The sequence below is a fragment of the Penicilliopsis zonata genome (genome assembly GCF_001890105.1).
Source record: "Penicilliopsis zonata CBS 506.65 unplaced genomic scaffold ASPZOscaffold_3, whole genome shotgun sequence".
In the NCBI taxonomy this organism is placed as follows: domain Eukaryota; kingdom Fungi; phylum Ascomycota; class Eurotiomycetes; order Eurotiales; family Aspergillaceae; genus Penicilliopsis; species Penicilliopsis zonata.
In genome coordinates, this window is record NW_019208913.1 from 297,334 (window position 1) to 314,811 (window position 17,478).

At 52.6% G+C, this 17,478-nt stretch overlaps 6 protein-coding genes across 6 annotated transcripts; 3 read left to right on the plus strand and 3 right to left on the minus strand.

Moving 5' to 3' along the window:
- Positions 1–287: 287 nt before the first annotated feature.
- Positions 288–5,778, plus strand: ASPZODRAFT_60310 (hypothetical protein; the record flags this gene model as incomplete). Its single annotated transcript, XM_022728908.1, has 8 exons — positions 288–860; positions 939–1,501; positions 1,559–2,547; positions 2,668–2,936; positions 3,415–3,482; positions 3,550–3,715; positions 4,446–4,691; positions 4,756–5,778. 8 exons carry the CDS (start codon positions 288–290, stop codon positions 5,776–5,778), a joined length of 3,897 nt encoding a protein of 1,298 aa, XP_022583375.1.
- Positions 5,779–5,984: 206 nt separating this feature from the next.
- ASPZODRAFT_13604 (hypothetical protein) lies at positions 5,985–7,985 on the minus strand (the record flags this gene model as incomplete). Its single annotated transcript, XM_022723963.1, has 1 exon — positions 5,985–7,985. The coding sequence occupies one exon, from the start codon at positions 7,983–7,985 to the stop codon at positions 5,985–5,987; it is 2,001 nt and encodes a 666-aa protein (XP_022583376.1).
- Positions 7,986–8,479: 494 nt separating this feature from the next.
- ASPZODRAFT_13605 (hypothetical protein) lies at positions 8,480–10,031 on the plus strand (the record flags this gene model as incomplete). The annotated part of the gene is made up of 2 exons (XM_022723966.1): positions 8,480–8,502; positions 8,573–10,031. 2 exons carry the CDS (start codon positions 8,480–8,482, stop codon positions 10,029–10,031), a joined length of 1,482 nt encoding a protein of 493 aa, XP_022583377.1.
- On the minus strand, positions 9,969–12,077 carry ASPZODRAFT_1338154 (hypothetical protein). Its single transcript, XM_022723365.1, has 3 exons — positions 11,754–12,077; positions 11,335–11,687; positions 9,969–11,278 (listed from the first exon to the last, which is right to left on the minus strand). Exons 1-3 carry the CDS (start codon positions 11,994–11,996, stop codon positions 10,276–10,278), a joined length of 1,599 nt encoding a protein of 532 aa, XP_022583378.1. The 5' UTR covers positions 11,997–12,077; the 3' UTR covers positions 9,969–10,275.
- Positions 12,078–12,287: 210 nt separating this feature from the next.
- Positions 12,288–13,117, plus strand: ASPZODRAFT_61016 (hypothetical protein; the record flags this gene model as incomplete). Its single annotated transcript, XM_022728956.1, has 6 exons — positions 12,288–12,338; positions 12,395–12,415; positions 12,549–12,654; positions 12,714–12,777; positions 12,854–12,991; positions 13,069–13,117. The coding sequence occupies 6 exons, from the start codon at positions 12,288–12,290 to the stop codon at positions 13,115–13,117; spliced, it is 429 nt and encodes a 142-aa protein (XP_022583379.1).
- A 313-nt stretch (positions 13,118–13,430) lies between these two features.
- Positions 13,431–17,187, minus strand: ASPZODRAFT_139827 (hypothetical protein; the record flags this gene model as incomplete). Its single annotated transcript, XM_022724602.1, has 5 exons — positions 13,431–15,848; positions 15,900–16,486; positions 16,516–16,881; positions 16,958–17,078; positions 17,182–17,187. 5 exons carry the CDS (start codon positions 17,185–17,187, stop codon positions 13,431–13,433), a joined length of 3,498 nt encoding a protein of 1,165 aa, XP_022583380.1.
- Positions 17,188–17,478: the final 291 nt, after the last annotated feature.

The window sequence follows — 17,478 nt, forward strand, 5'->3', positions numbered from 1 at the left end:
GCGGCAAATCACTAACTAATAGTCATATAATCGGCGCCACTTTTTTATCTTCTTATAAACTACCGACTGTCATTCTGTCCTTTCCTTATCAACGAAAGAGAACAGATTCCCTTCTAGCGATGCGGTGCTTGATATTTTACCTGTCTTTCTCCTGATCCTTCTCTTGATGACACCTATACATATCCGATTGTTGAAGTATGTCGTCGCGTTGGTTTACGTGTAAAAACAACCTAGATTGACTTTTGTTTTCTTTTCTTTCCTAGCCCAGAGTTATCATAGCGATGCGCATGCGAATACGAAGAACCAGCGGTCTGCTGTGCGTCATTCTTGGTCTGGTGCAGACGACGACACAAGCGACCGTCCCGGGCTTGCAGTGTCCCGCCCGTACCGGCAACGAGATCCAGTGGCCATCGTGTCCCGAGACGCGATGGGGGAGTCTTGATAGGAATTACGGTGATGAGGGGGACATCAGTAATGAGAAGGCGCAGGCTGTGATCAGCAGCTCATCTGCGACCGCGTCGCGACGGGACGAGAGCGAGATTCTTCCCGACGGGGAACTCGACACCGACTCGCCGTTGGATAACGCCAAGTTTCTTTCCTTCGAGGACTGGAAAAAACAGAATCTCGCCAAGGCAGGACAGTCGGCTGAGAATGTCCGGGGTCATGGCCGGGCAGTAGGTCAGGAGCGTCGTCGGCCGCCCGCGGGGATCAATAATGCGTTGGACTCGCTGGGCGACGACACCGAGATCGAGATCGATTTCGTCGGGTTCGGAGGAGGCGAGGGCCCGGATCCGGCGAACCCTTCGGCGTGGGGGGCGCAGGTTTTTGGCGCTCAAAGTTCGGATGCGCCAGAGTCGCTGGTTACTCCTGGCGGTGTCGCGGCGGGGACACAGCAACAGCAACAACAAGAACAACAACAACAGCAGCAGCAGCAGCAGCAGCATGGGGTGCCGCGGGCGGGGGCATCGCGGAGGAAAGATGCCGGGACGACGTGTAAAGAACGGTTCAACTATGCCTCGTTTGACTGTGCGGCGACGGTTCTCAAGACGAACCCGGAGTGTAAAGGGTCGTCGTCTGTCTTGATTGAGAATAAGGACAGCTATATGCTGAACGAGTGTCGGGCGGAGAATAAATTCCTCATCCTCGAGCTGTGTGATGATATTCTGGTCGACACAGTCGTGCTGGCGAACTACGAGTTCTTCAGTTCCATCTTCCACACCTTCCGCGTCAGCGTCGCGGACCGATACCCGGCCAAGCTGGACCAGTGGAAGGAGCTGGGTGTATACGACGCGCGGAACACGCGCGAGGTCCAGGCGTTTGCCGTCGAAAACCCGCTGATCTGGGCCCGGTACCTGAAGATCGAGTTTCTCACCCACTATGGCAGCGAGTTCTACTGTCCCATCAGTCTGATCCGCGTGCACGGAACCACCATGATGGAGGAGTTCAAGAATGACGGTGACGCCAGCAGGGCCGAGGACGACCTCGGCGAGGAAACGCTGGTGTCGAGTGAGAGTGACGCCCTGGCTGCTCCGGAATTGGAAAATGTCGGAGATACTAGGCCTCATCCAATCGCCGTTGACAGCAAGGGAGACCCGGTGGACAGGCAGGACCAGAACCAGGAATCTGAACGCATAAATACGTCCCTTCGATCGGACGAGGCCTGTCCTCTGGACCCGACCGAGGTGGAGAGAGCACTGATTGAAAGATTGCCAGAAGCTACGAATGAGACATGCAGCATTGAAGAACGACCCAAGTCTGGTCCTGCTGGACAGGCCAGTGGCAGCGTCGGTAATGAGGCGGAGTCGTCGACTAGACCCGGCGCGGCTTCTGCTGCGGTTGGTGACCAGTCAACACAAAGGCAAGGCGCCACAGAACATCCGAACGCAGTGAGACCCTCGTCTACGGGATCGGCAGATACCGTGACGACCAAACAGAATAGCATTGTTTCGGATTCAGATAGCCGGTCGACCCCGGTGTCGAAGGAAGAGCAGCAGCAGCAGCAGCAGTATGCATCTACCAACACGCAGCCACCTTCTGCCAACCCGACGACGCAGGAGTCGTTCTTCAAGTTGGTGAACAAGCGGCTGCAGACGCTGGAATCAAACTCAACGCTATCGCTGCAGTATATCGAAGAGCAGTCCCGGATCCTGCGTGATGCATTCAGCAAGGTGGAGAAACGGCAGCTGGCCAAGACGTCGACTTTTCTCGAAAACCTCAACGTCACGGTCCTGAACGAGCTGAAACAGTTCCGCGAGCAGTACGATCAGGTCTGGAAGTCTGTCGCCGTCGAGCTCGAGCACCAGCGCTTCCAGTACCACCAGGAGATCCACTCGCTCAGCGCACAGCTCGGCGTACTGGCAGACGAGTTAGTCTTCCAGAAGCGTGTCGCTGTCATCCAGAGCATCATGGTACTGTTCTGTTTTGGCTTGGTGCTCTTCAACCGTGGCGCGGGGAGCAGCTCCATCGAATTCCCTATTGTGCAGAACATGGTCTCGCGGTCGTATAGCCTGCGGTCGTCGTCGCCCTTCTTCGGCTCTCCGTCGGCTAGTCCGAGCTCGACAAGGCCTACCTCTGCCTACCGTACTGGCAGGCGTCCCGGGGAGGATGATGATGACGACGAAGACGACGAAAACAATAACAACAAAAACAATAATAACGATGGTGGAGAGGATACCCGTGGCCATCGCCGCCACCGCCGAGTTCTATCAGAAGACTCGGCTGACGGCCGCCTCAGTCCGATGATTGCATACTCGCCTCCCACCCCAAGCTCTGGCGGCCAGTCGAGTGCGTCAGGTCTCACCTCGTCGCCGGAGGTGCTGCACATCCCATCGCTGGACACGCCGTTGTATCGGCCACAGAGCAGTCCTCCTGTGCTACCGGGTTGCGACGTGGTGGACGTTCAAGGGCCGCCATCGCCACGCTCGATGGATAGTTCGGTAGAGGCATGATACCTGCTCCAGTATACCCTTTCTCGCCTGTTGCTGATGTACTATTTTTGCATATTCTTGCATGGCGTTATGTTATGAGTGATGATATACTACTCCATAAGTATACTACTATCTAGCTACATTAATCAATTAAATTACCAAGAGTAAATTCAAAAACCTATTCTCAATCTCAAAGAAAGAAAGAGTAGCCTTGATTTGCATTCGATTGTGTCATGGTAGGGCATGAATGGTTGCCATGACAACAATCAATATTATTTTTTCCCTCTTCCTTCCACGGCAAACCCTTCTTCATATTATTGACATCTCTTGACCTCCAGCTCACTCACCTCCCCTCAGTCAAGTCAACTCAGTCAACTAGTCAACCAAGTCACAGCGGTTCTACATACTCAAGTGAATCACAATAACGTTAAAAATGGACTCGCAACAACCTCTGACCGATCGCACAAACACCCACACAACCGACAAGGCCGACAAGGCAATCTCCTCGATGGACTACCACCGCAAGGTTCTCCAAGGCAAACTTGACGGAGCGAGGTAGGTTTGAATCTTGAGTTCATCTTCCAAGAATATATCTATGGTCAGGCAGCTAATGAGATGATAGTGCCCAGGCAGCCTACGTTTCCCCCTCGGACGACATCATGAGTCCCTGTACGAAGAAGCTGAGTGATCTCAAGGGCAAGCGATTTAAAAAGTATTTCTTTCCTCTCTCTCCTTATATCTTGATTAATATCAAAACCATGCTAACAAACCAGTGCTGGAAAACCGCAGTCCCTGTTCGCGAAACTCGGCAAGAAGAGCTACGAGCAGCAGTCCTCTGAGAAAGCAGCGCAGATCTAGGCGTCGTACAGAGCTCGGGTACTGCTGGCGCTGGATGCTGGTTCCTTCTGTCGAGGGCTGTGCCTCGTTCTTTCATTATTATTATTTTTTTTTTGATCGTGCTTGTCCTTTTGATTACTATTGATTTTTTTCCCTCGGTTGGGTTTTCCTGGGCGGTTCTGGTCTGGTCTGGTTTTGGGTTTGGGGTTTTACGGGATGGACGTGGCCGGATAGATCATACGACTCTGCTATGATTTTATATTATTCTTTTCATCTAATTAATTCTGTATTTTCCCCTTAGGTCCTGTACTGTACGCTTTGTACTTTAGTTCGTTGCATTATTGCCATATTTTGAGCCGAGGTGTTCGGCTTCTCCACATTCTCCGCACCAGAAGTTGTATGGATCATCATCATAAGACTCGGGCTCTACTCCGAGCAACTACTTTATTAATCGACACATTCTGATCAATACATTCCTGAGTCTTCTGTATCCATCTCACACACTAGCTATATTGTGGAAAAATGCCTGCCTCTGCCGATATCCCAGCCGTTGCGCTGCCCCTTGTCAGCGAACGTGCCAAGAAGACCCTCGACTTAGTACGTCTTGCTAGGCTGAACCGAATCGAAAGCACATGTCGAAAGTAATTAACTGGCTGCTGACTGATGATGATGATGATCTAGGTACAAGAGTTTGTCGAGACGGACTGTATCCCCGCCGACACCGTGTTTGAGGCCCAGCTCGGCGAGGGCGACAAGCGATGGACCACCACCCCTGCCGTGCTGGAGGAACTCAAGGCCAAAGCCCGTCGGTTGGGGCTGTGGAATCTGTTTCTGCCGCGGAACCACTTTACGCAGGGTGCCGGGTTCAGCAATCTCGAGTATGGGTTGATGGCGGAATATCTGGGCAAAAGCAAGGTGGCTCAAGAGGTATTCCTTTTTTGCGATGAATCCGGTGATTGTCTGTCTGTCTGTCTGTTGACGGTGTATATAGGCTACGAACTGTTCTGCCCCTGATACGGGAAACATGGAAGTCCTGGCGAAATATGGCACCGAGGCCCAGAAAAAGGAATGGCTGACACCCTTGCTGGAGGGCCAGATCCGCTCGGCCTTCCTGATGACGGAGCCGGAGATTGCCTCGAGCGATGCGACCAACATCCAGCTGGATATCCGACGGGAAGGGAACCAGTACGTGCTCAACGGGTCCAAGTGGTGGTCGTCGGGTGCCGGGGACCCGCGCTGTGCGATCTACGTCGTCATGGGCAAGACGGACGCCTCGCACAAAGACCCCTATCGGCAGCAGTCGGTTGTGCTGGTGCCCGCCAACACCCCCGGTATCACTGTACATAGGATGCTGTCCGTGTACGGGTATGACGATGCGCCACACGGCCACGCGCACATCAGCTTCAAAGACGTGCGCGTGCCCGTCGCCAACATGGTCCTCGGCGAAGGCCGCGGGTTTGAAATCATCCAGGGCCGCCTGGGGCCCGGCCGCATCCACCACGCGATGCGCGCCATCGGAGCCGCCGAAAAGGCCGTCGACTGGCTCATCGCCCGTGTCAACGACGAGCGCAAGACTACCTTCGGCCAGAAGCTGGCCTCCCACGGCGTCATCCTCGAGTGGATCGCCAAGTCGCGCATCGAGATCGACGCCGCCCGCCTGATCGTGCTCAACGCCGCGGCCAAGATCGACGCCGGCAACGCCAAATCCGCCATGAAGGAAATCGCCCAGGCCAAAGTCCTCGTGCCCCAGACGGCCTTGGCGGTCATCGATCGCGCCGTCCAGGCCTACGGCGCCGCGGGCGTCTGCCAGGACACCCCGCTCGCCTACCTGTGGGCTCAGGTGCGTACCCTCCGCATCGCAGACGGGCCCGACGAGGTCCATCTCCAGCAGCTCGGCCGTAGAGAGAACAAGACCCGCAAGGATGAGCTCATGGCAAAGATCCGCTGGCAGCGCGAGGAGGGTGACCGCTTGCTTGCTGCTGCTGGGCTCGCCGCGCGAAAAAGCCATCTATAATCATTCAAACAAATCACATATCTACACTCTTGATATTTACTGAAACTGTGAAATGATTTCTCTATGTTGTATATATGATAGAACTGAACAGAGAGGGAAATAACCAGTCGTAATGCATTCCAACGAGCCTAAACATCGTAAACCAGGAGATTTTTTTGTAAGAAAAGAAAAGAGGATAAAAGAAAAAGAATGTTGTCAATGGCAGTCTAGAAGTCATCGTCATCCTTGACCTTGCCCTTGCCCTTGACCTTGGTGCGCTTGTTGCCCTTGAAATGCTTCTTGGAGGGCCCTCGCACCTCCGACACGTCCACCCCGCGTTCCAGCGCAATCATCATTCGCTCCTTACGTCCCGTCAGGTGCTTACGCATCTGCTGGCCCTGCGCCGTGTACGGGGCATTGAACGGCAGTGACAGGTGAGCCTCAGACCCCTTCGATGAAGGTCCAAAGAAGCCCGTGTCGAGATTACGCGACAGTTTGCCTTGCACGGGTGCCGCGGCAGGCAAGACCCCGATGTCTACGTCTAGATCGTCCAGATCGAGACCTTCGAGCTGCGCTGCCTTCGACTTGGCGATCATCATCTGTCGGCGGGCAGGGAGGTTCGCGAAATCGTAGTGCTCCTTGTTGTACTCGAGCGGGTCGATGGGCTCGTCGCCCTCGCGCGCGGGAGGCGGGTTGCAGAAAAGCAGCTTGCCGTTGACGTAGTCCTTGAGTACGTACCGAGCGGCGCGGGATTCGTCTGGTTGGCCTTGGCCTGTGGTAGCGAAACCGCGGGCTCGTGCATACGCGCGCAGCATCTCGCTCGCGGTGGGAATCCCTGTGCCGCCTTCCTCGATGGGCCGGGTGTTGATCTTCACACCGTACAGGTTTTCCAGGAAATGTTTCGGGATGCGTTGCGCGACCAGACCAGCTGGCCCCGTGAACTCGCGCTGTTGGTCGATCGGCAGCACGCCGTTGACTACCAGCTCGGCCTTGGTCGTCGCAAAGTTGGGGAACACCAGACCGGGACAGTCGCAGAGCATAATCTCCGGCGAAAGGTAGAGCGTCTGGAAGTGCTTGGTCTTACCAGGCGTGGCGGAGACAGACACCTTTTTCGCTCCGAGAAGTGCGTTGATGGTGCTAGATTTACCGACGTTGGGGTATCCGACAAGACCAATGGTTGTCTTTTTCGGCGCGGCCTCTTCGGAGTCATCGCCAGTGGGAAGGAAGTCCGGAGTATTGGAAAGGAAGAGCTCTTCCAGTTCATCCACATCGAGAATATGAGTTTTGCTAGCCGACTTGGGTTCAGCAGGAAGCTCATTGCCTTGGTCTGCGGCGTCTGAGTCATCGTTATCTTGCTCTTCCTGCAGATTCATCTTCTGCGCTGAGCTAGTGAGCTCATCCTCGCTATCGCTCTCCGAGTCCTCCTCGTCTTGGAGCCCTGCCTCCAGCCGCTCCTTGGCCAAATGAGCGGAAAAGAACCGGAAACTGATATTGTTCCGCTCAAAGTAGTCCGCCCACGTCTCGCGTTGCCGTTCCGTCAGCATATCAGCCTTGTTGACGAGTAGCAAGTTTCTCTTCTTCGGATCGATCTCTTTCACGTAATTCTCGAGATCTTCGGACCGGAATTGCAACGGGTTTCGAGCATCGACAATCTGAACTACAAGATCGGAACGTTCGATGACTCGCCACAACTGCCTCCAGACTTCCAGATTTCTCTCAAACGGTGTCATCAGGAGATCGTGGTTCTCCTGCAACTCTGCCAGGCCTCTCCTCCACTGCAAGAAGCTTTCCTTCTCCATCATTTCGAGCTGCTGCGGGGTTGTGTGCTCGTCCCATCCCGGTCTTCTCGGAACCGTCAACCGGCCTTTGTTCTGCTGGTGCTTCTTAGCCGTGGATTTCTCCTCTGCGGCAGACAGCAGGTAAGGGTTCTTTTGGTCGGTGTGGATGATCTTGATGTTGTTGATTTTCTCGGCGGTGAAATCGGTATTGGCTAGCTCAGCGGTGCTTAGAAACTCATCCAGAGCAGCTTGCTCCGTGATACTGCGCATCTTCACCCATGATGCCTCTTTGTGTGCGTTCGTGACGTACGAGTCACCGTCGACTCCCTTGCGGACGATACCAGCATTGTGGGAGGCCTTCTTCTGGTTGGAAGCCCTGCCTTTGCCGAAGCGATCGTTCATGAGACTGTTGCCCAGCCCCACGGAGTTCTTAGACTTTGCGAGAACCATGGTGGGTAATATCTGCAACTGTGCAGTCCACCTGATGAGATGAATATCCTTGACGAAGAAAAATTCGAGGTCGTGGACCGTGTACAGTTTCCACAGTAGCGGAGGCAAAGAGGATTTTGAAATTGTTAAGCAGAAAACCCCCGCGCGGATAAGATAAGAGTATTAGTCAGCCCTACTTTGAGAGGGAGAACTGCACATAAAACAATGGATAATTCTTGGAATTTCTCAAGTAATAAATCAGACAAGTGTGTATTAGGTGACCCCAAGGATAACCAAGAAATAAATAGCCTGTCATTCATCGTGGAAAGAGAATGTGCAGCGAGTTTGGCGATAAGAAGGCGTCACGTGACACCATATCTGCCCATCCCACTTTTTTTTCTCATAAAAGACGCCCAAAGGACCTTGGGTGTCTGATTGCGAAAACTTGAGCAGAAGCATCAATTTATCCTATATTTGATTGGAAGGCAAAAAATACCATCTTATTAGTCGTCAAAATGCCTCCCAAAAAGCAGTGGATGTACGTTTATGCACGGAAGGGGAAAAAACTTGAAGTTTGAAGGCTCTCCAGACTGACCAGACATCCACAGTGATAAAAAGACCGCCACTACTTATCAACTCTTTCATCGAGCGCAGAATGATCCTTTGATCCATGACCCAAATGCAGATGACCGTGTGCTTCATGCAGTGTCCGGACCCCCTGGTGCCAACCCGAACATCGCATCGTCATCCAAGCCACTGAAGCATCTCGCCGACCTTGAGCAAGAATTTCATGATGAATCCATCCGAAAGAACGAAGGCGAGGCTGCAAACTATGGCGTTTTCTATGACGACACGAAATATGATTATATGCAGCACTTGCGCGAGCTGGGGACGGGAACTGGAGATTCGTACTTTGTCGAGGCTAAATCTAAGGGAAAAGAAAAGAACAAAGGGTTGAGACTTGAGGATGCGTTGCGTCAGGTGAACTTGGACGACACAAGGAGTGAAGTTGGAGGGGGTCCGGCGAGCGTGTACGGTGGCTCCATGTACAGCTATGACATGCGGTCTACAGCTTCCTCGTACATTCGGCAACCGACGTACCAAGATCAGCAAGATGTTCCTGATGCGATTGCCGGTTTCCAACCCAACATGGACCCTCGCTTGCGTGAGGCCCTTGAAGCTCTTGAAGACGAGGCCTTTGTGGACGAGGAAGACGATGAGGATATGTTCGGAAAACTGACGGAGAATGCCGAGGAGATTGAGACAGGAGAATGGGAGGACTCCCTCTATGACCAGGAGGGCTATGATGATGAAGACGGATGGGAGTCAGACGCAACTGAAAAGGCACCCATTCAGAGAGATACCTCCGAGCTTGCCCAGTTAGACGACAAAGAGCTCGCGCCTGGAGAATTACCCGGCCACGGGGAAGCCGTGCCGGATATGCACCCAGATGACCAAGGCTGGATGCGCGAGTTTGCCAAGTTCAAGAAAGACGGCAAGCCCAAGGGCCCCGCGGCTGCGCCGACCATCGCTCCCTCCGAGCAACGCACACAGGCGTCTACCATCTTCACAGTCGGGGGTACTCCTATTCGCCGCAAGAAGCGCAAGGGCGCGCTGACCAACCCGTCCGCATACTCGATGACCTCTTCCGCACTGGCACGCACAGAGGGCCACCGGCTTCTCGACGATCGCTTTGAGCGAATCGAGGCCCTCTATTCCCTTGACGAGGAAGGCGAGGAATACGACGACAGCATGTCCTTGGCGAGCGGGATGACAGGAATGACGGGCATGACGGGTATGACAGGCATGTCGACCGCCTCCTCTGTGGCTCCTAGCTTGGTCTCCGCTGGCGGAGATGGCCCTCTTCCAACCAACTTCCACTCGGTGATGGATGATTTCCTCGCCGGGTGGGATGGCAACACTGGCCCTCAAGCGAAGCGAAAGGGCGTCAAGGCCAAACGGGGCAAGAATGGAAACGAGGCTATTGGCATCAAGATGCTCGATGAGATCAGACAGGGTCTCGGCCCGGCCAAGCTCTCGACCAGCAAAGTGCCTGGGAAGGCATAAGCGTGCCGTGACGAATATGTGGAAACGATTCCTATGTTGAATAGACTGGTGGGGCGTTTGTGGCTGCGAAAATATTTGCTATTTCTGCATATATGGTATCACTTTCTTCAAAAATAAATCGGGTAAATATTCCATATTAAATAGCCCTTTTATATGCACTCTATTGCTACTGTACATTTCTTCGTTATACAAGTACTCCACGGCGAGACTGGGAAGCGCCCCGACCTTTCTCCGCCCATCGACTTTACAGCGCACCGCCGACCATTTCGACGATCCACATGGCCAGTCGAACATTCCAGCTCACTCGACGTTCCGTCTTCCGAAGATCGTCTCGCGAGATTGCCTTCGAGTCCTTCTGTAGCCAATCCGTCTCCTCGGCTAGTTTTTGCTTGAGCGCTTGGTCGTCAGTGACAACCAGTGCGCCAACCTCTAGATCCAGACTATAGCTGCGTTTGGTGTAGTTGCTACTGCCCACAAAAGTGAGGCTCGGGTGCTGTTCATTGGGTAGTGTGATCCAGAGGCCCTTCGCATGGTAGGTCCAGCCGTCGGGCTCTCCAACTGTCCCCCGCCTCCATTCTTTGAGTTCGATGGAGTTTGTCGCTTGTGCTGCGGCTACCCTGTCTAGAAATCGTGCAGACAGGTGGGTGTATGCTGCTGGAAGCATGCCTGAGATGCCAGGAGACCCATAGAAGCCATTTGCCCACGGCGAGGCGGTGAGAACAGTGCCCTGGGTCGTCGAGGCAGTCTGCGAAGAAGTTGATGTACTTGCGATCAACAGGGAGGATAGGACGGGATGGATGTTAAAGTAACCGGCGGTGAAGAGCCAACGAGAACCGGAAAATGAAGGCAAGCTTGAAAGCATTTGAAGAATAGTGGTGACGGCCGGATACTCTGTGGACGTGTCTGGTTTCAACAGAGGCGTGAACTGCGCAACCGGATACACATAAGTTCGACTGGGTGAGGCTGATTCAAGTGTTGATTTGTTTGTTGAGGGCTGGATAAGTTGAGGGAGGACCGTCGACGCATATGCGGTGAAATCTTGCGCATTCTCCAAAGGTGATGGCGCACCATTGGCCGTTGGCCAATCCAAAAGATAGCCGGCACTACTGTGCGCATCTGGAAGGACCTGGAAGCTGAGATTGCAAACTGCGTGGTGGATGCGTGCATAGTAGTCGCTGATTTCCTTCGAATCGAAAACGTGGTATCTATCAACCCGGTTTGTGAAGTAATCTTCCGAAAGATTTGCTCTGCGATGAGTCAGCTCAATTTCGCTTGATATAATATGAAGAATTTGAATACATACCCTGAAAGTATGATCTCATCATCGATGCCGTATAACTTCATATGTTGTAGACCCCAGCCTTCGTTGATCCGCCGCGGAATCCACTTCTTTCTCAGACCAGTCAAGTTTGGCGTGTGAAACATTCGTATCTCAACTCGGTCCGCTCCATGCTTCGCCACCAGTGACGCAAGAAGAGAGGCGCATGATGGATTTGGGGTTTCTCTGGTGCCTCTCAAAGCATCCGTGAGGATGGATACTTTCAATTCCGGGTTATCTCGAAGGGCGTGGTCCAAAACCTCGATCAATTCGAATTCGGTTTTCCCAATATATAATGTAGAAAGATAGACCCGACGCTTCGCATTGCGAATTTTGTCCTATACCACAAAATATCCAAGTTAGTCGAATCTTCGCGCAAGCATACTGGGGCGGCGGATTCCCACCTTGAGGGTGCTGTAGAAAGTAGCAGGGGACTCCAGAATGGTGATATTTGACGCAGGAATCTCGAAGCGAGGCGCAATGCGATCCAACTCAACAGTGATGCCACCCAACGGGGACGCTGGCGATACTGGCAAGGCACTTGGAGGCGTTGCTGCGGAGAACGTGCGATTAGACAACGTTCTCCGAATCACAGGCTGGCGATGCGCACACCGCAGTGTATGGCCTCCAATCCGTTTGAACATCATGTAAGATCTAGCTAACTATAGCTAGAACTTGAAGCAACCACCGAGGCATTCACAATCGACAAATTTCACAATGAGATCATGCCGCAGCCTGCGTTGAAGCTGTTTTCTTTTTTGGGACGACAATGCGTCCAAGTGCAAACAGTGCAAACAATGTAAACATTCCAAACACAGACTCCGCTAGACCGCATTGGGGCGCTCTGCAATCGAGTGGGTTTCATTGGAAACGACCGGTCACCTCGACGAAGCTCTGTACTGCCAACAACTCACTCGCCCTGTGCGCCACTGCCCAATATGTCGACTATTCTTCGGACGCTGCGGAACTTGCGCAGGATTGGATTTAAGGTTTGACATCTCTGACTGCGCTGAGAGAAAGACGCGTTGCTAACTGTTGTGTGCAGGAATATGGCCACCAGATGCAGGTATGAAGCTGGAGAATAGCAGGGGTGAAAGGTACTCAATTGGTTGTTATGGGGGCTAATGTGGTTGAACTGGTTGTGAAATACAGTATATGGGTATGGTTTCTGTCGAAAATAGCCGTTGTGATGAGCACAGCTGACAAGGTCTTGCTCGCATCTAGGTGATACCAAAGCCGGTACCTTGATCGCCACCGATAAATATGGAAACAAGTACTACGAGAACATGGAGGAGGAGCTTCCTCGTAAGCATGGATCTGAGAGATATTGGTCCGAGTTTGGTGTGCTGATGAGCTTGGTGCAGTCCGCACAAGATGGGTTGACTACAAGAACCCAGACTTTGACCCTACACAGATCGAGCCTGGCTGGTGAGATTGCTCGACCCCTTCTCCTTCAGGTGGACGGGAATTGGTGTTTGATATCGGCTGCTTATATGTTCTCTAGGCACGCGTGGATCTCTTACATGATTGACGCCCCTCCCACCGCCGACAAGATCCTGCAAACTGGCATTCGCAAGTGGGAATTGCCTGAACACCGTCCCAATCAGACCCTCAGCCGCGCTGCATACAAGCCTTACTCGACGTAAGTATTCTATCCCCCCTTCTCCAATGCAACGAAATCACCGTTTCCTTCAGACCCACTCACCTTTTTTTTCGCAGCGTACGGCCAAAGGTCTCTGCCTGGACCCCTGTTGCAGCTCAGCGCTAGAAATAGAAATAGATGGGGTGATCTAGTCTTGCAGTCCTGAGTAGTTTTTGACCTCGGTCGACTCTTAGTCCAGAGTTGATAAATGAGCCGAGAAGTGTACATAAGGTTCTGTGCTATTGGTGCTCTTTGAAATTTCCTTAAATGCTATCAACAAAAGATTCTCTTTCTTTAAGCATTGATATATTCAGTATCCAATAGACAATCAGGTATCACAAGATTGTGGAGATGAGAACAGGGCATCAGGTCCCGCTTTAAGTAAAAAAAAAAGAGCAGACGTAAGAAAACAGGCACAAACAGAAAGGAATTCTCTAGCTTAGAGAACATATACATTGGAACCAATATTTGACCAGTGACGAAGAGGTCTGCGGTCCTCTAGTTCAACGCACCACCAAAGGACTTCCTTGAGCTTTTCAACCTGTCCGCTGGCTTCATAGGCACGCGCAAGGGCAAACCAGGCCTCGGAGTTGTCCCACGAACTACCAAGTTTCGTCAAGGCCGAGAGAAGAGCATAGGCTCGATCGCGTGCTGCAAGGCGGTTGAGATATTTCGGCTCATCGTCACTAGAAACCGGCAAGGACAGGATTCCACCTTGGGCATCTGTAGCTGCTTTCTCCCCTAAATGGGCCGACTTATTATGCTCGGACAGCAAGGAGAGTGCAGAGAGGTCAAACTCAAGGGTAGAATGTGCCGGCTCGGACGGTATCTTTTGCTCCCATACATCCAGAAGAAGGTTAGCCAAGCCAACGGTGGCCTTGGGGTGATCAGGAAAGCGTGTTAGAGCTTCCTCGAAATGTTCGATTGCCTCGTGAGGATGCGATTGCGCTTGTGAAAGGAATCCGCGCTCAGCATAAACGTCTGCCCAAAGCTCTTCGGAGCTCTTCCCAACCCCCCAGCCGCGGTGGGAGAGTGCTTTAGCGGAGGACTCTTGGCTGGCCACAAGGAGTTCCACCCGTGTCGCCCTTTTCACGGCTTCTTCACAGGCTTCATTGGCGTCTTCGAAAAGCGACGCTCGCCGATACAAACCGGCAATAAATAGCCATATTTTGACGAGAACTCCAAGCGCATGTTTCTGTGCTTGTCCAGCTGGGAAGCGCGTAGTTGCTGCGGTGGGGGAATCAAATCTATATGACGTGGGCAGCCGAGTGTCCTGCTCGGGCGGCTGCTTCGGGTGGCCTGTAGGGGTAGAGTGGGCATCGGGTTTTCCATTATGAATGGGTTTCAAAGGCTGCTTGGCACCTTGAGCTTGGCTTGTAGTGGTGCTAGAAATTGCAATTCGGGCGTCTCCCGCTGAAGGCGTATCTTGTGCCTTCTTCTCATCTGATGCATTGCCATTCGTGGCCAATGGTTCGGTAGAGGTGCCTTTCTCACCATTCATGAAGATCGGAGGATCTCCCGACTTTTTGACACTCCCCCGTTTCTGCAACTTTCTAGTGGAGTCACTTCTACCAGCAGTTCGCGGGCGCTCATGAGAGCCTTGAAGATCCTCATCGGTCACCTGGATTACAGGTGCATCGGAATCGTTCGCTCTACTGTTGATCGAAGACGGTGCCGGGCTGATTGCGTTAACATCGCTACCCGATTCGATAACTCGGTTTTCAAGCCGAGATCCCTTTTGACGCCCAAAAATGCTGCCACGGAAGCTCTTCACTGTACCAGCAGAGCTCTTTGGAGGGACAAGGTTATCGGAGTGTGCATTTTTCCTGTCCTCTGAGTCCAGATCCAGACTGCCGAACAAGGTCACGAAAAGGCGAAGTAGTTGGTCACTGTGGTTCAGGGCAGTTTCCGGTCCTTCTAGCAGTTCACGAAACGCTAGCTGCGTCATACGAGTTTCGATGATACGCTCCTTTTCACGACCCCGAAGTTGCTCGATGATTGTATTTTTTAGGCCTGCGTTGTAGTTCTCCCTCAGATTCTGCAGAGATCGCGTCTCACGATGCTCATGATGACCCTGTGACACCACGGCAGTGGGAAATTTTTCGAAGGCAGCTTCGCAGGATCGCTCAGCTATATCGAAGTCTTGTTTAGCACTCAATAGCAGAGCAAGTAAGTGCCAAAGGGGTACAAGATCTCTCGTCTTATTAAGGTCGCGCTGGGATGCGACGGAAGACTCGTTGGTAGATCTTAAGGCGGACTTGACATAATCAATAGCCCCATCCAGGTCTCGGCTCTCTGCCAGCAAGAGAGCGAGAGTATAGAGCGACGAGCAGTTGTGCTGGTCTCCTAGTTCCGGCTCAATACTTCTCTCAAGGTATTCGATAGCTTCCGCTCGTATATCATCTCGGGACTCATTAACACAAGTCCAATTAGCCCACGTAGCAAGTCCAACACCAATGGCGCGGTAGGCTAAGGCAACGATCGAAGGGGGTATTGTATCAGCGTCGTCATGAATTCCTGCCTGCTCGCCTGTCTGAGAATCTACAAGCACATGCTTGCTGAGATACTTTTTGATTGTTGAAACCAGGGTGTTGGTCTTTTCAGCTTCCTCTTCAGCACCAAAGCAGCAGAGCATGAAGATTGCTTCAGAAAGTGTCTTGACCAGCGTGCCATCATCCTCGAGTTCTCCAGACTCCGCCGCCTTTTCTGCCCGGTCTTTTGCACTTGTGACAATTTCAATGTAAGAATCGACTGCTTTCATGGCAAGATCAAATTCTGCCAGAGAAGAATGCACATGAAATAGGCGGCGCAAGACCAAGTGAGAATGGTAGGTCTTTGTGGCAGCGCGATACAGGATCTGAAGTTGATTTTTTAGTATTGAACAGATGTTTGTGTTTATGAAACTTACGTCCAAAACATTCCGGCCAACGGCATTCTGGCCTCCTTCCCCTAGCTCCTCGTCTCGCCATTGAGGACTACAGAGGACTTCCCAGTTCCGTATTACCTGCTCAACCCAAATCTCAACCTGCGAGTTCGACGAGCTGGCGGTAGGGAACTTCACTTCTTTCATCATACAGCTTTCGTAAATGGCCTCTACCCGCCTGAGTTCGCTAGCGAGTTGTGGGCGCTCCGGACCGTCTGCCGGAGGATAATAGGTCCCATCGGCTTGTAAAATCTGGGTTAGAAGGGAATAATATGATTTCCAGACGGCTGATCTTGAAATAGCATCACTTGAAGTATCGACAGGCAAAGTATTTGAGGCGATGCCTTGCTTCACTTGAGGGTGAGCGGACCATAGCCTGAAGAATTTCAGAGCGACCTCAACGTCATCGCTGTCATTCGCAAGTAGTGCCCCCTTGGCAAGCAACTTCTCGGACCAATGGGAGAACTGTGGACTAGATGAAGGAGCCTGCTTTAGACCATTGAGCCACGGTAAAATCGAGTGCAGGGTGGGAAGCGAGTCATCAGGGCCGGTGAGAATCGACTGCGCGGCGCCTATCTTGAGTCAGCAAAACGAAACGGACCGCCTGCCTTGACTTCCTCCTCACCCTTGATATAGCACGCCCTTACGAGACAGACCTCTGTCCATGGCGAGAGCTCTTCACCGCCTGTTGTTGAGAGACTATTCACTGTATCCCCGTAATCCTTAGGCAGACGAGCCAGGGCCAGACCTGGCTCGTTCAATGTCCAATGTAGCCATGCAAGACAGGCCTGCGCTTGGAATATATCTTGTGGTGACCCATCTGCGGTTTCAATGATTGACAGCAGCGACGGTATTAGTTCGGACAAAACCGATGAAGTAGGGGTAGAGCTCGTTGGTCTCGCGGTTGACGGTCGTCCCTTGACCTGGGCCACAATCTTGCTTTCGGCAGCTGCAGTCTCTATATAACCTGAGAAGATAGGCAAGAATCAATCTGTTGCCCGCCAATGTCTGAACGCAAGAGAAGGTAGGTAGTCAAGGGTTACATTTTCTATGCGGAGCATGCTTTGTAACTTTGCGAATCAACTCGGGCACTTCATCCCATCGATCATGACACCGCGCATTGTTCAGAGCAGCAATATACCGCTGCGCCTTCTCGGGGTCTCCCTATTTCAAGGCATCAACCCCGTTAGCATTTCTCCAGTGTCTGGGCCACGTAGTCGGGAGAGCATTAGGGGGACCAGAGAGAATCAAGAACGGACAAACTTACGGCCATGGCTGCAAGAGGCTAGAATTGTCACAGACTGTAGAAAAAAAAGCCAACAGACAGCTCACCCACCACCAAATCCCTGGCCGGGCTTCGGGTGCATTAAATCCAGTGGTGACATAACGATCGCGGTGGGATTTGCCTTGCTGGCGATCCCTGCCAGGCCGACGCCAGCTGCTTGGAGGACCCGCTCCGCAGTGGGCGTAATCTGTAAGGTAACCCGTATCGATCGTACGTATTGTTACCGTGTTATTTCAAACCGTGACGCCTACCGCCTTTGGGACCGAGCGTTTCTGCCGC

What these genes read in the sequence shown, in the direction of transcription:
- ASPZODRAFT_1338154 (XM_022723365.1), bottom strand. Translation starts at nt 11,996, where the DNA reads ATGATGTTCAAACGGATTGGAGGCCATACACTGCGGTGTGCGCATCGC. An exon ending in CTTTCTACAGCACCCTCAAG is followed by an intron (nt 11,688 to 11,753) that starts GTGGGAATCCGC and finishes TTTGTGGTATAG; the next exon opens with GACAAAATTCGCAATGCGAA. An exon ending in GATGAGATCATACTTTCAGG is followed by an intron (nt 11,279 to 11,334) that starts GTATGTATTCAA and finishes GACTCATCGCAG; the next exon opens with AGCAAATCTTTCGGAAGATT.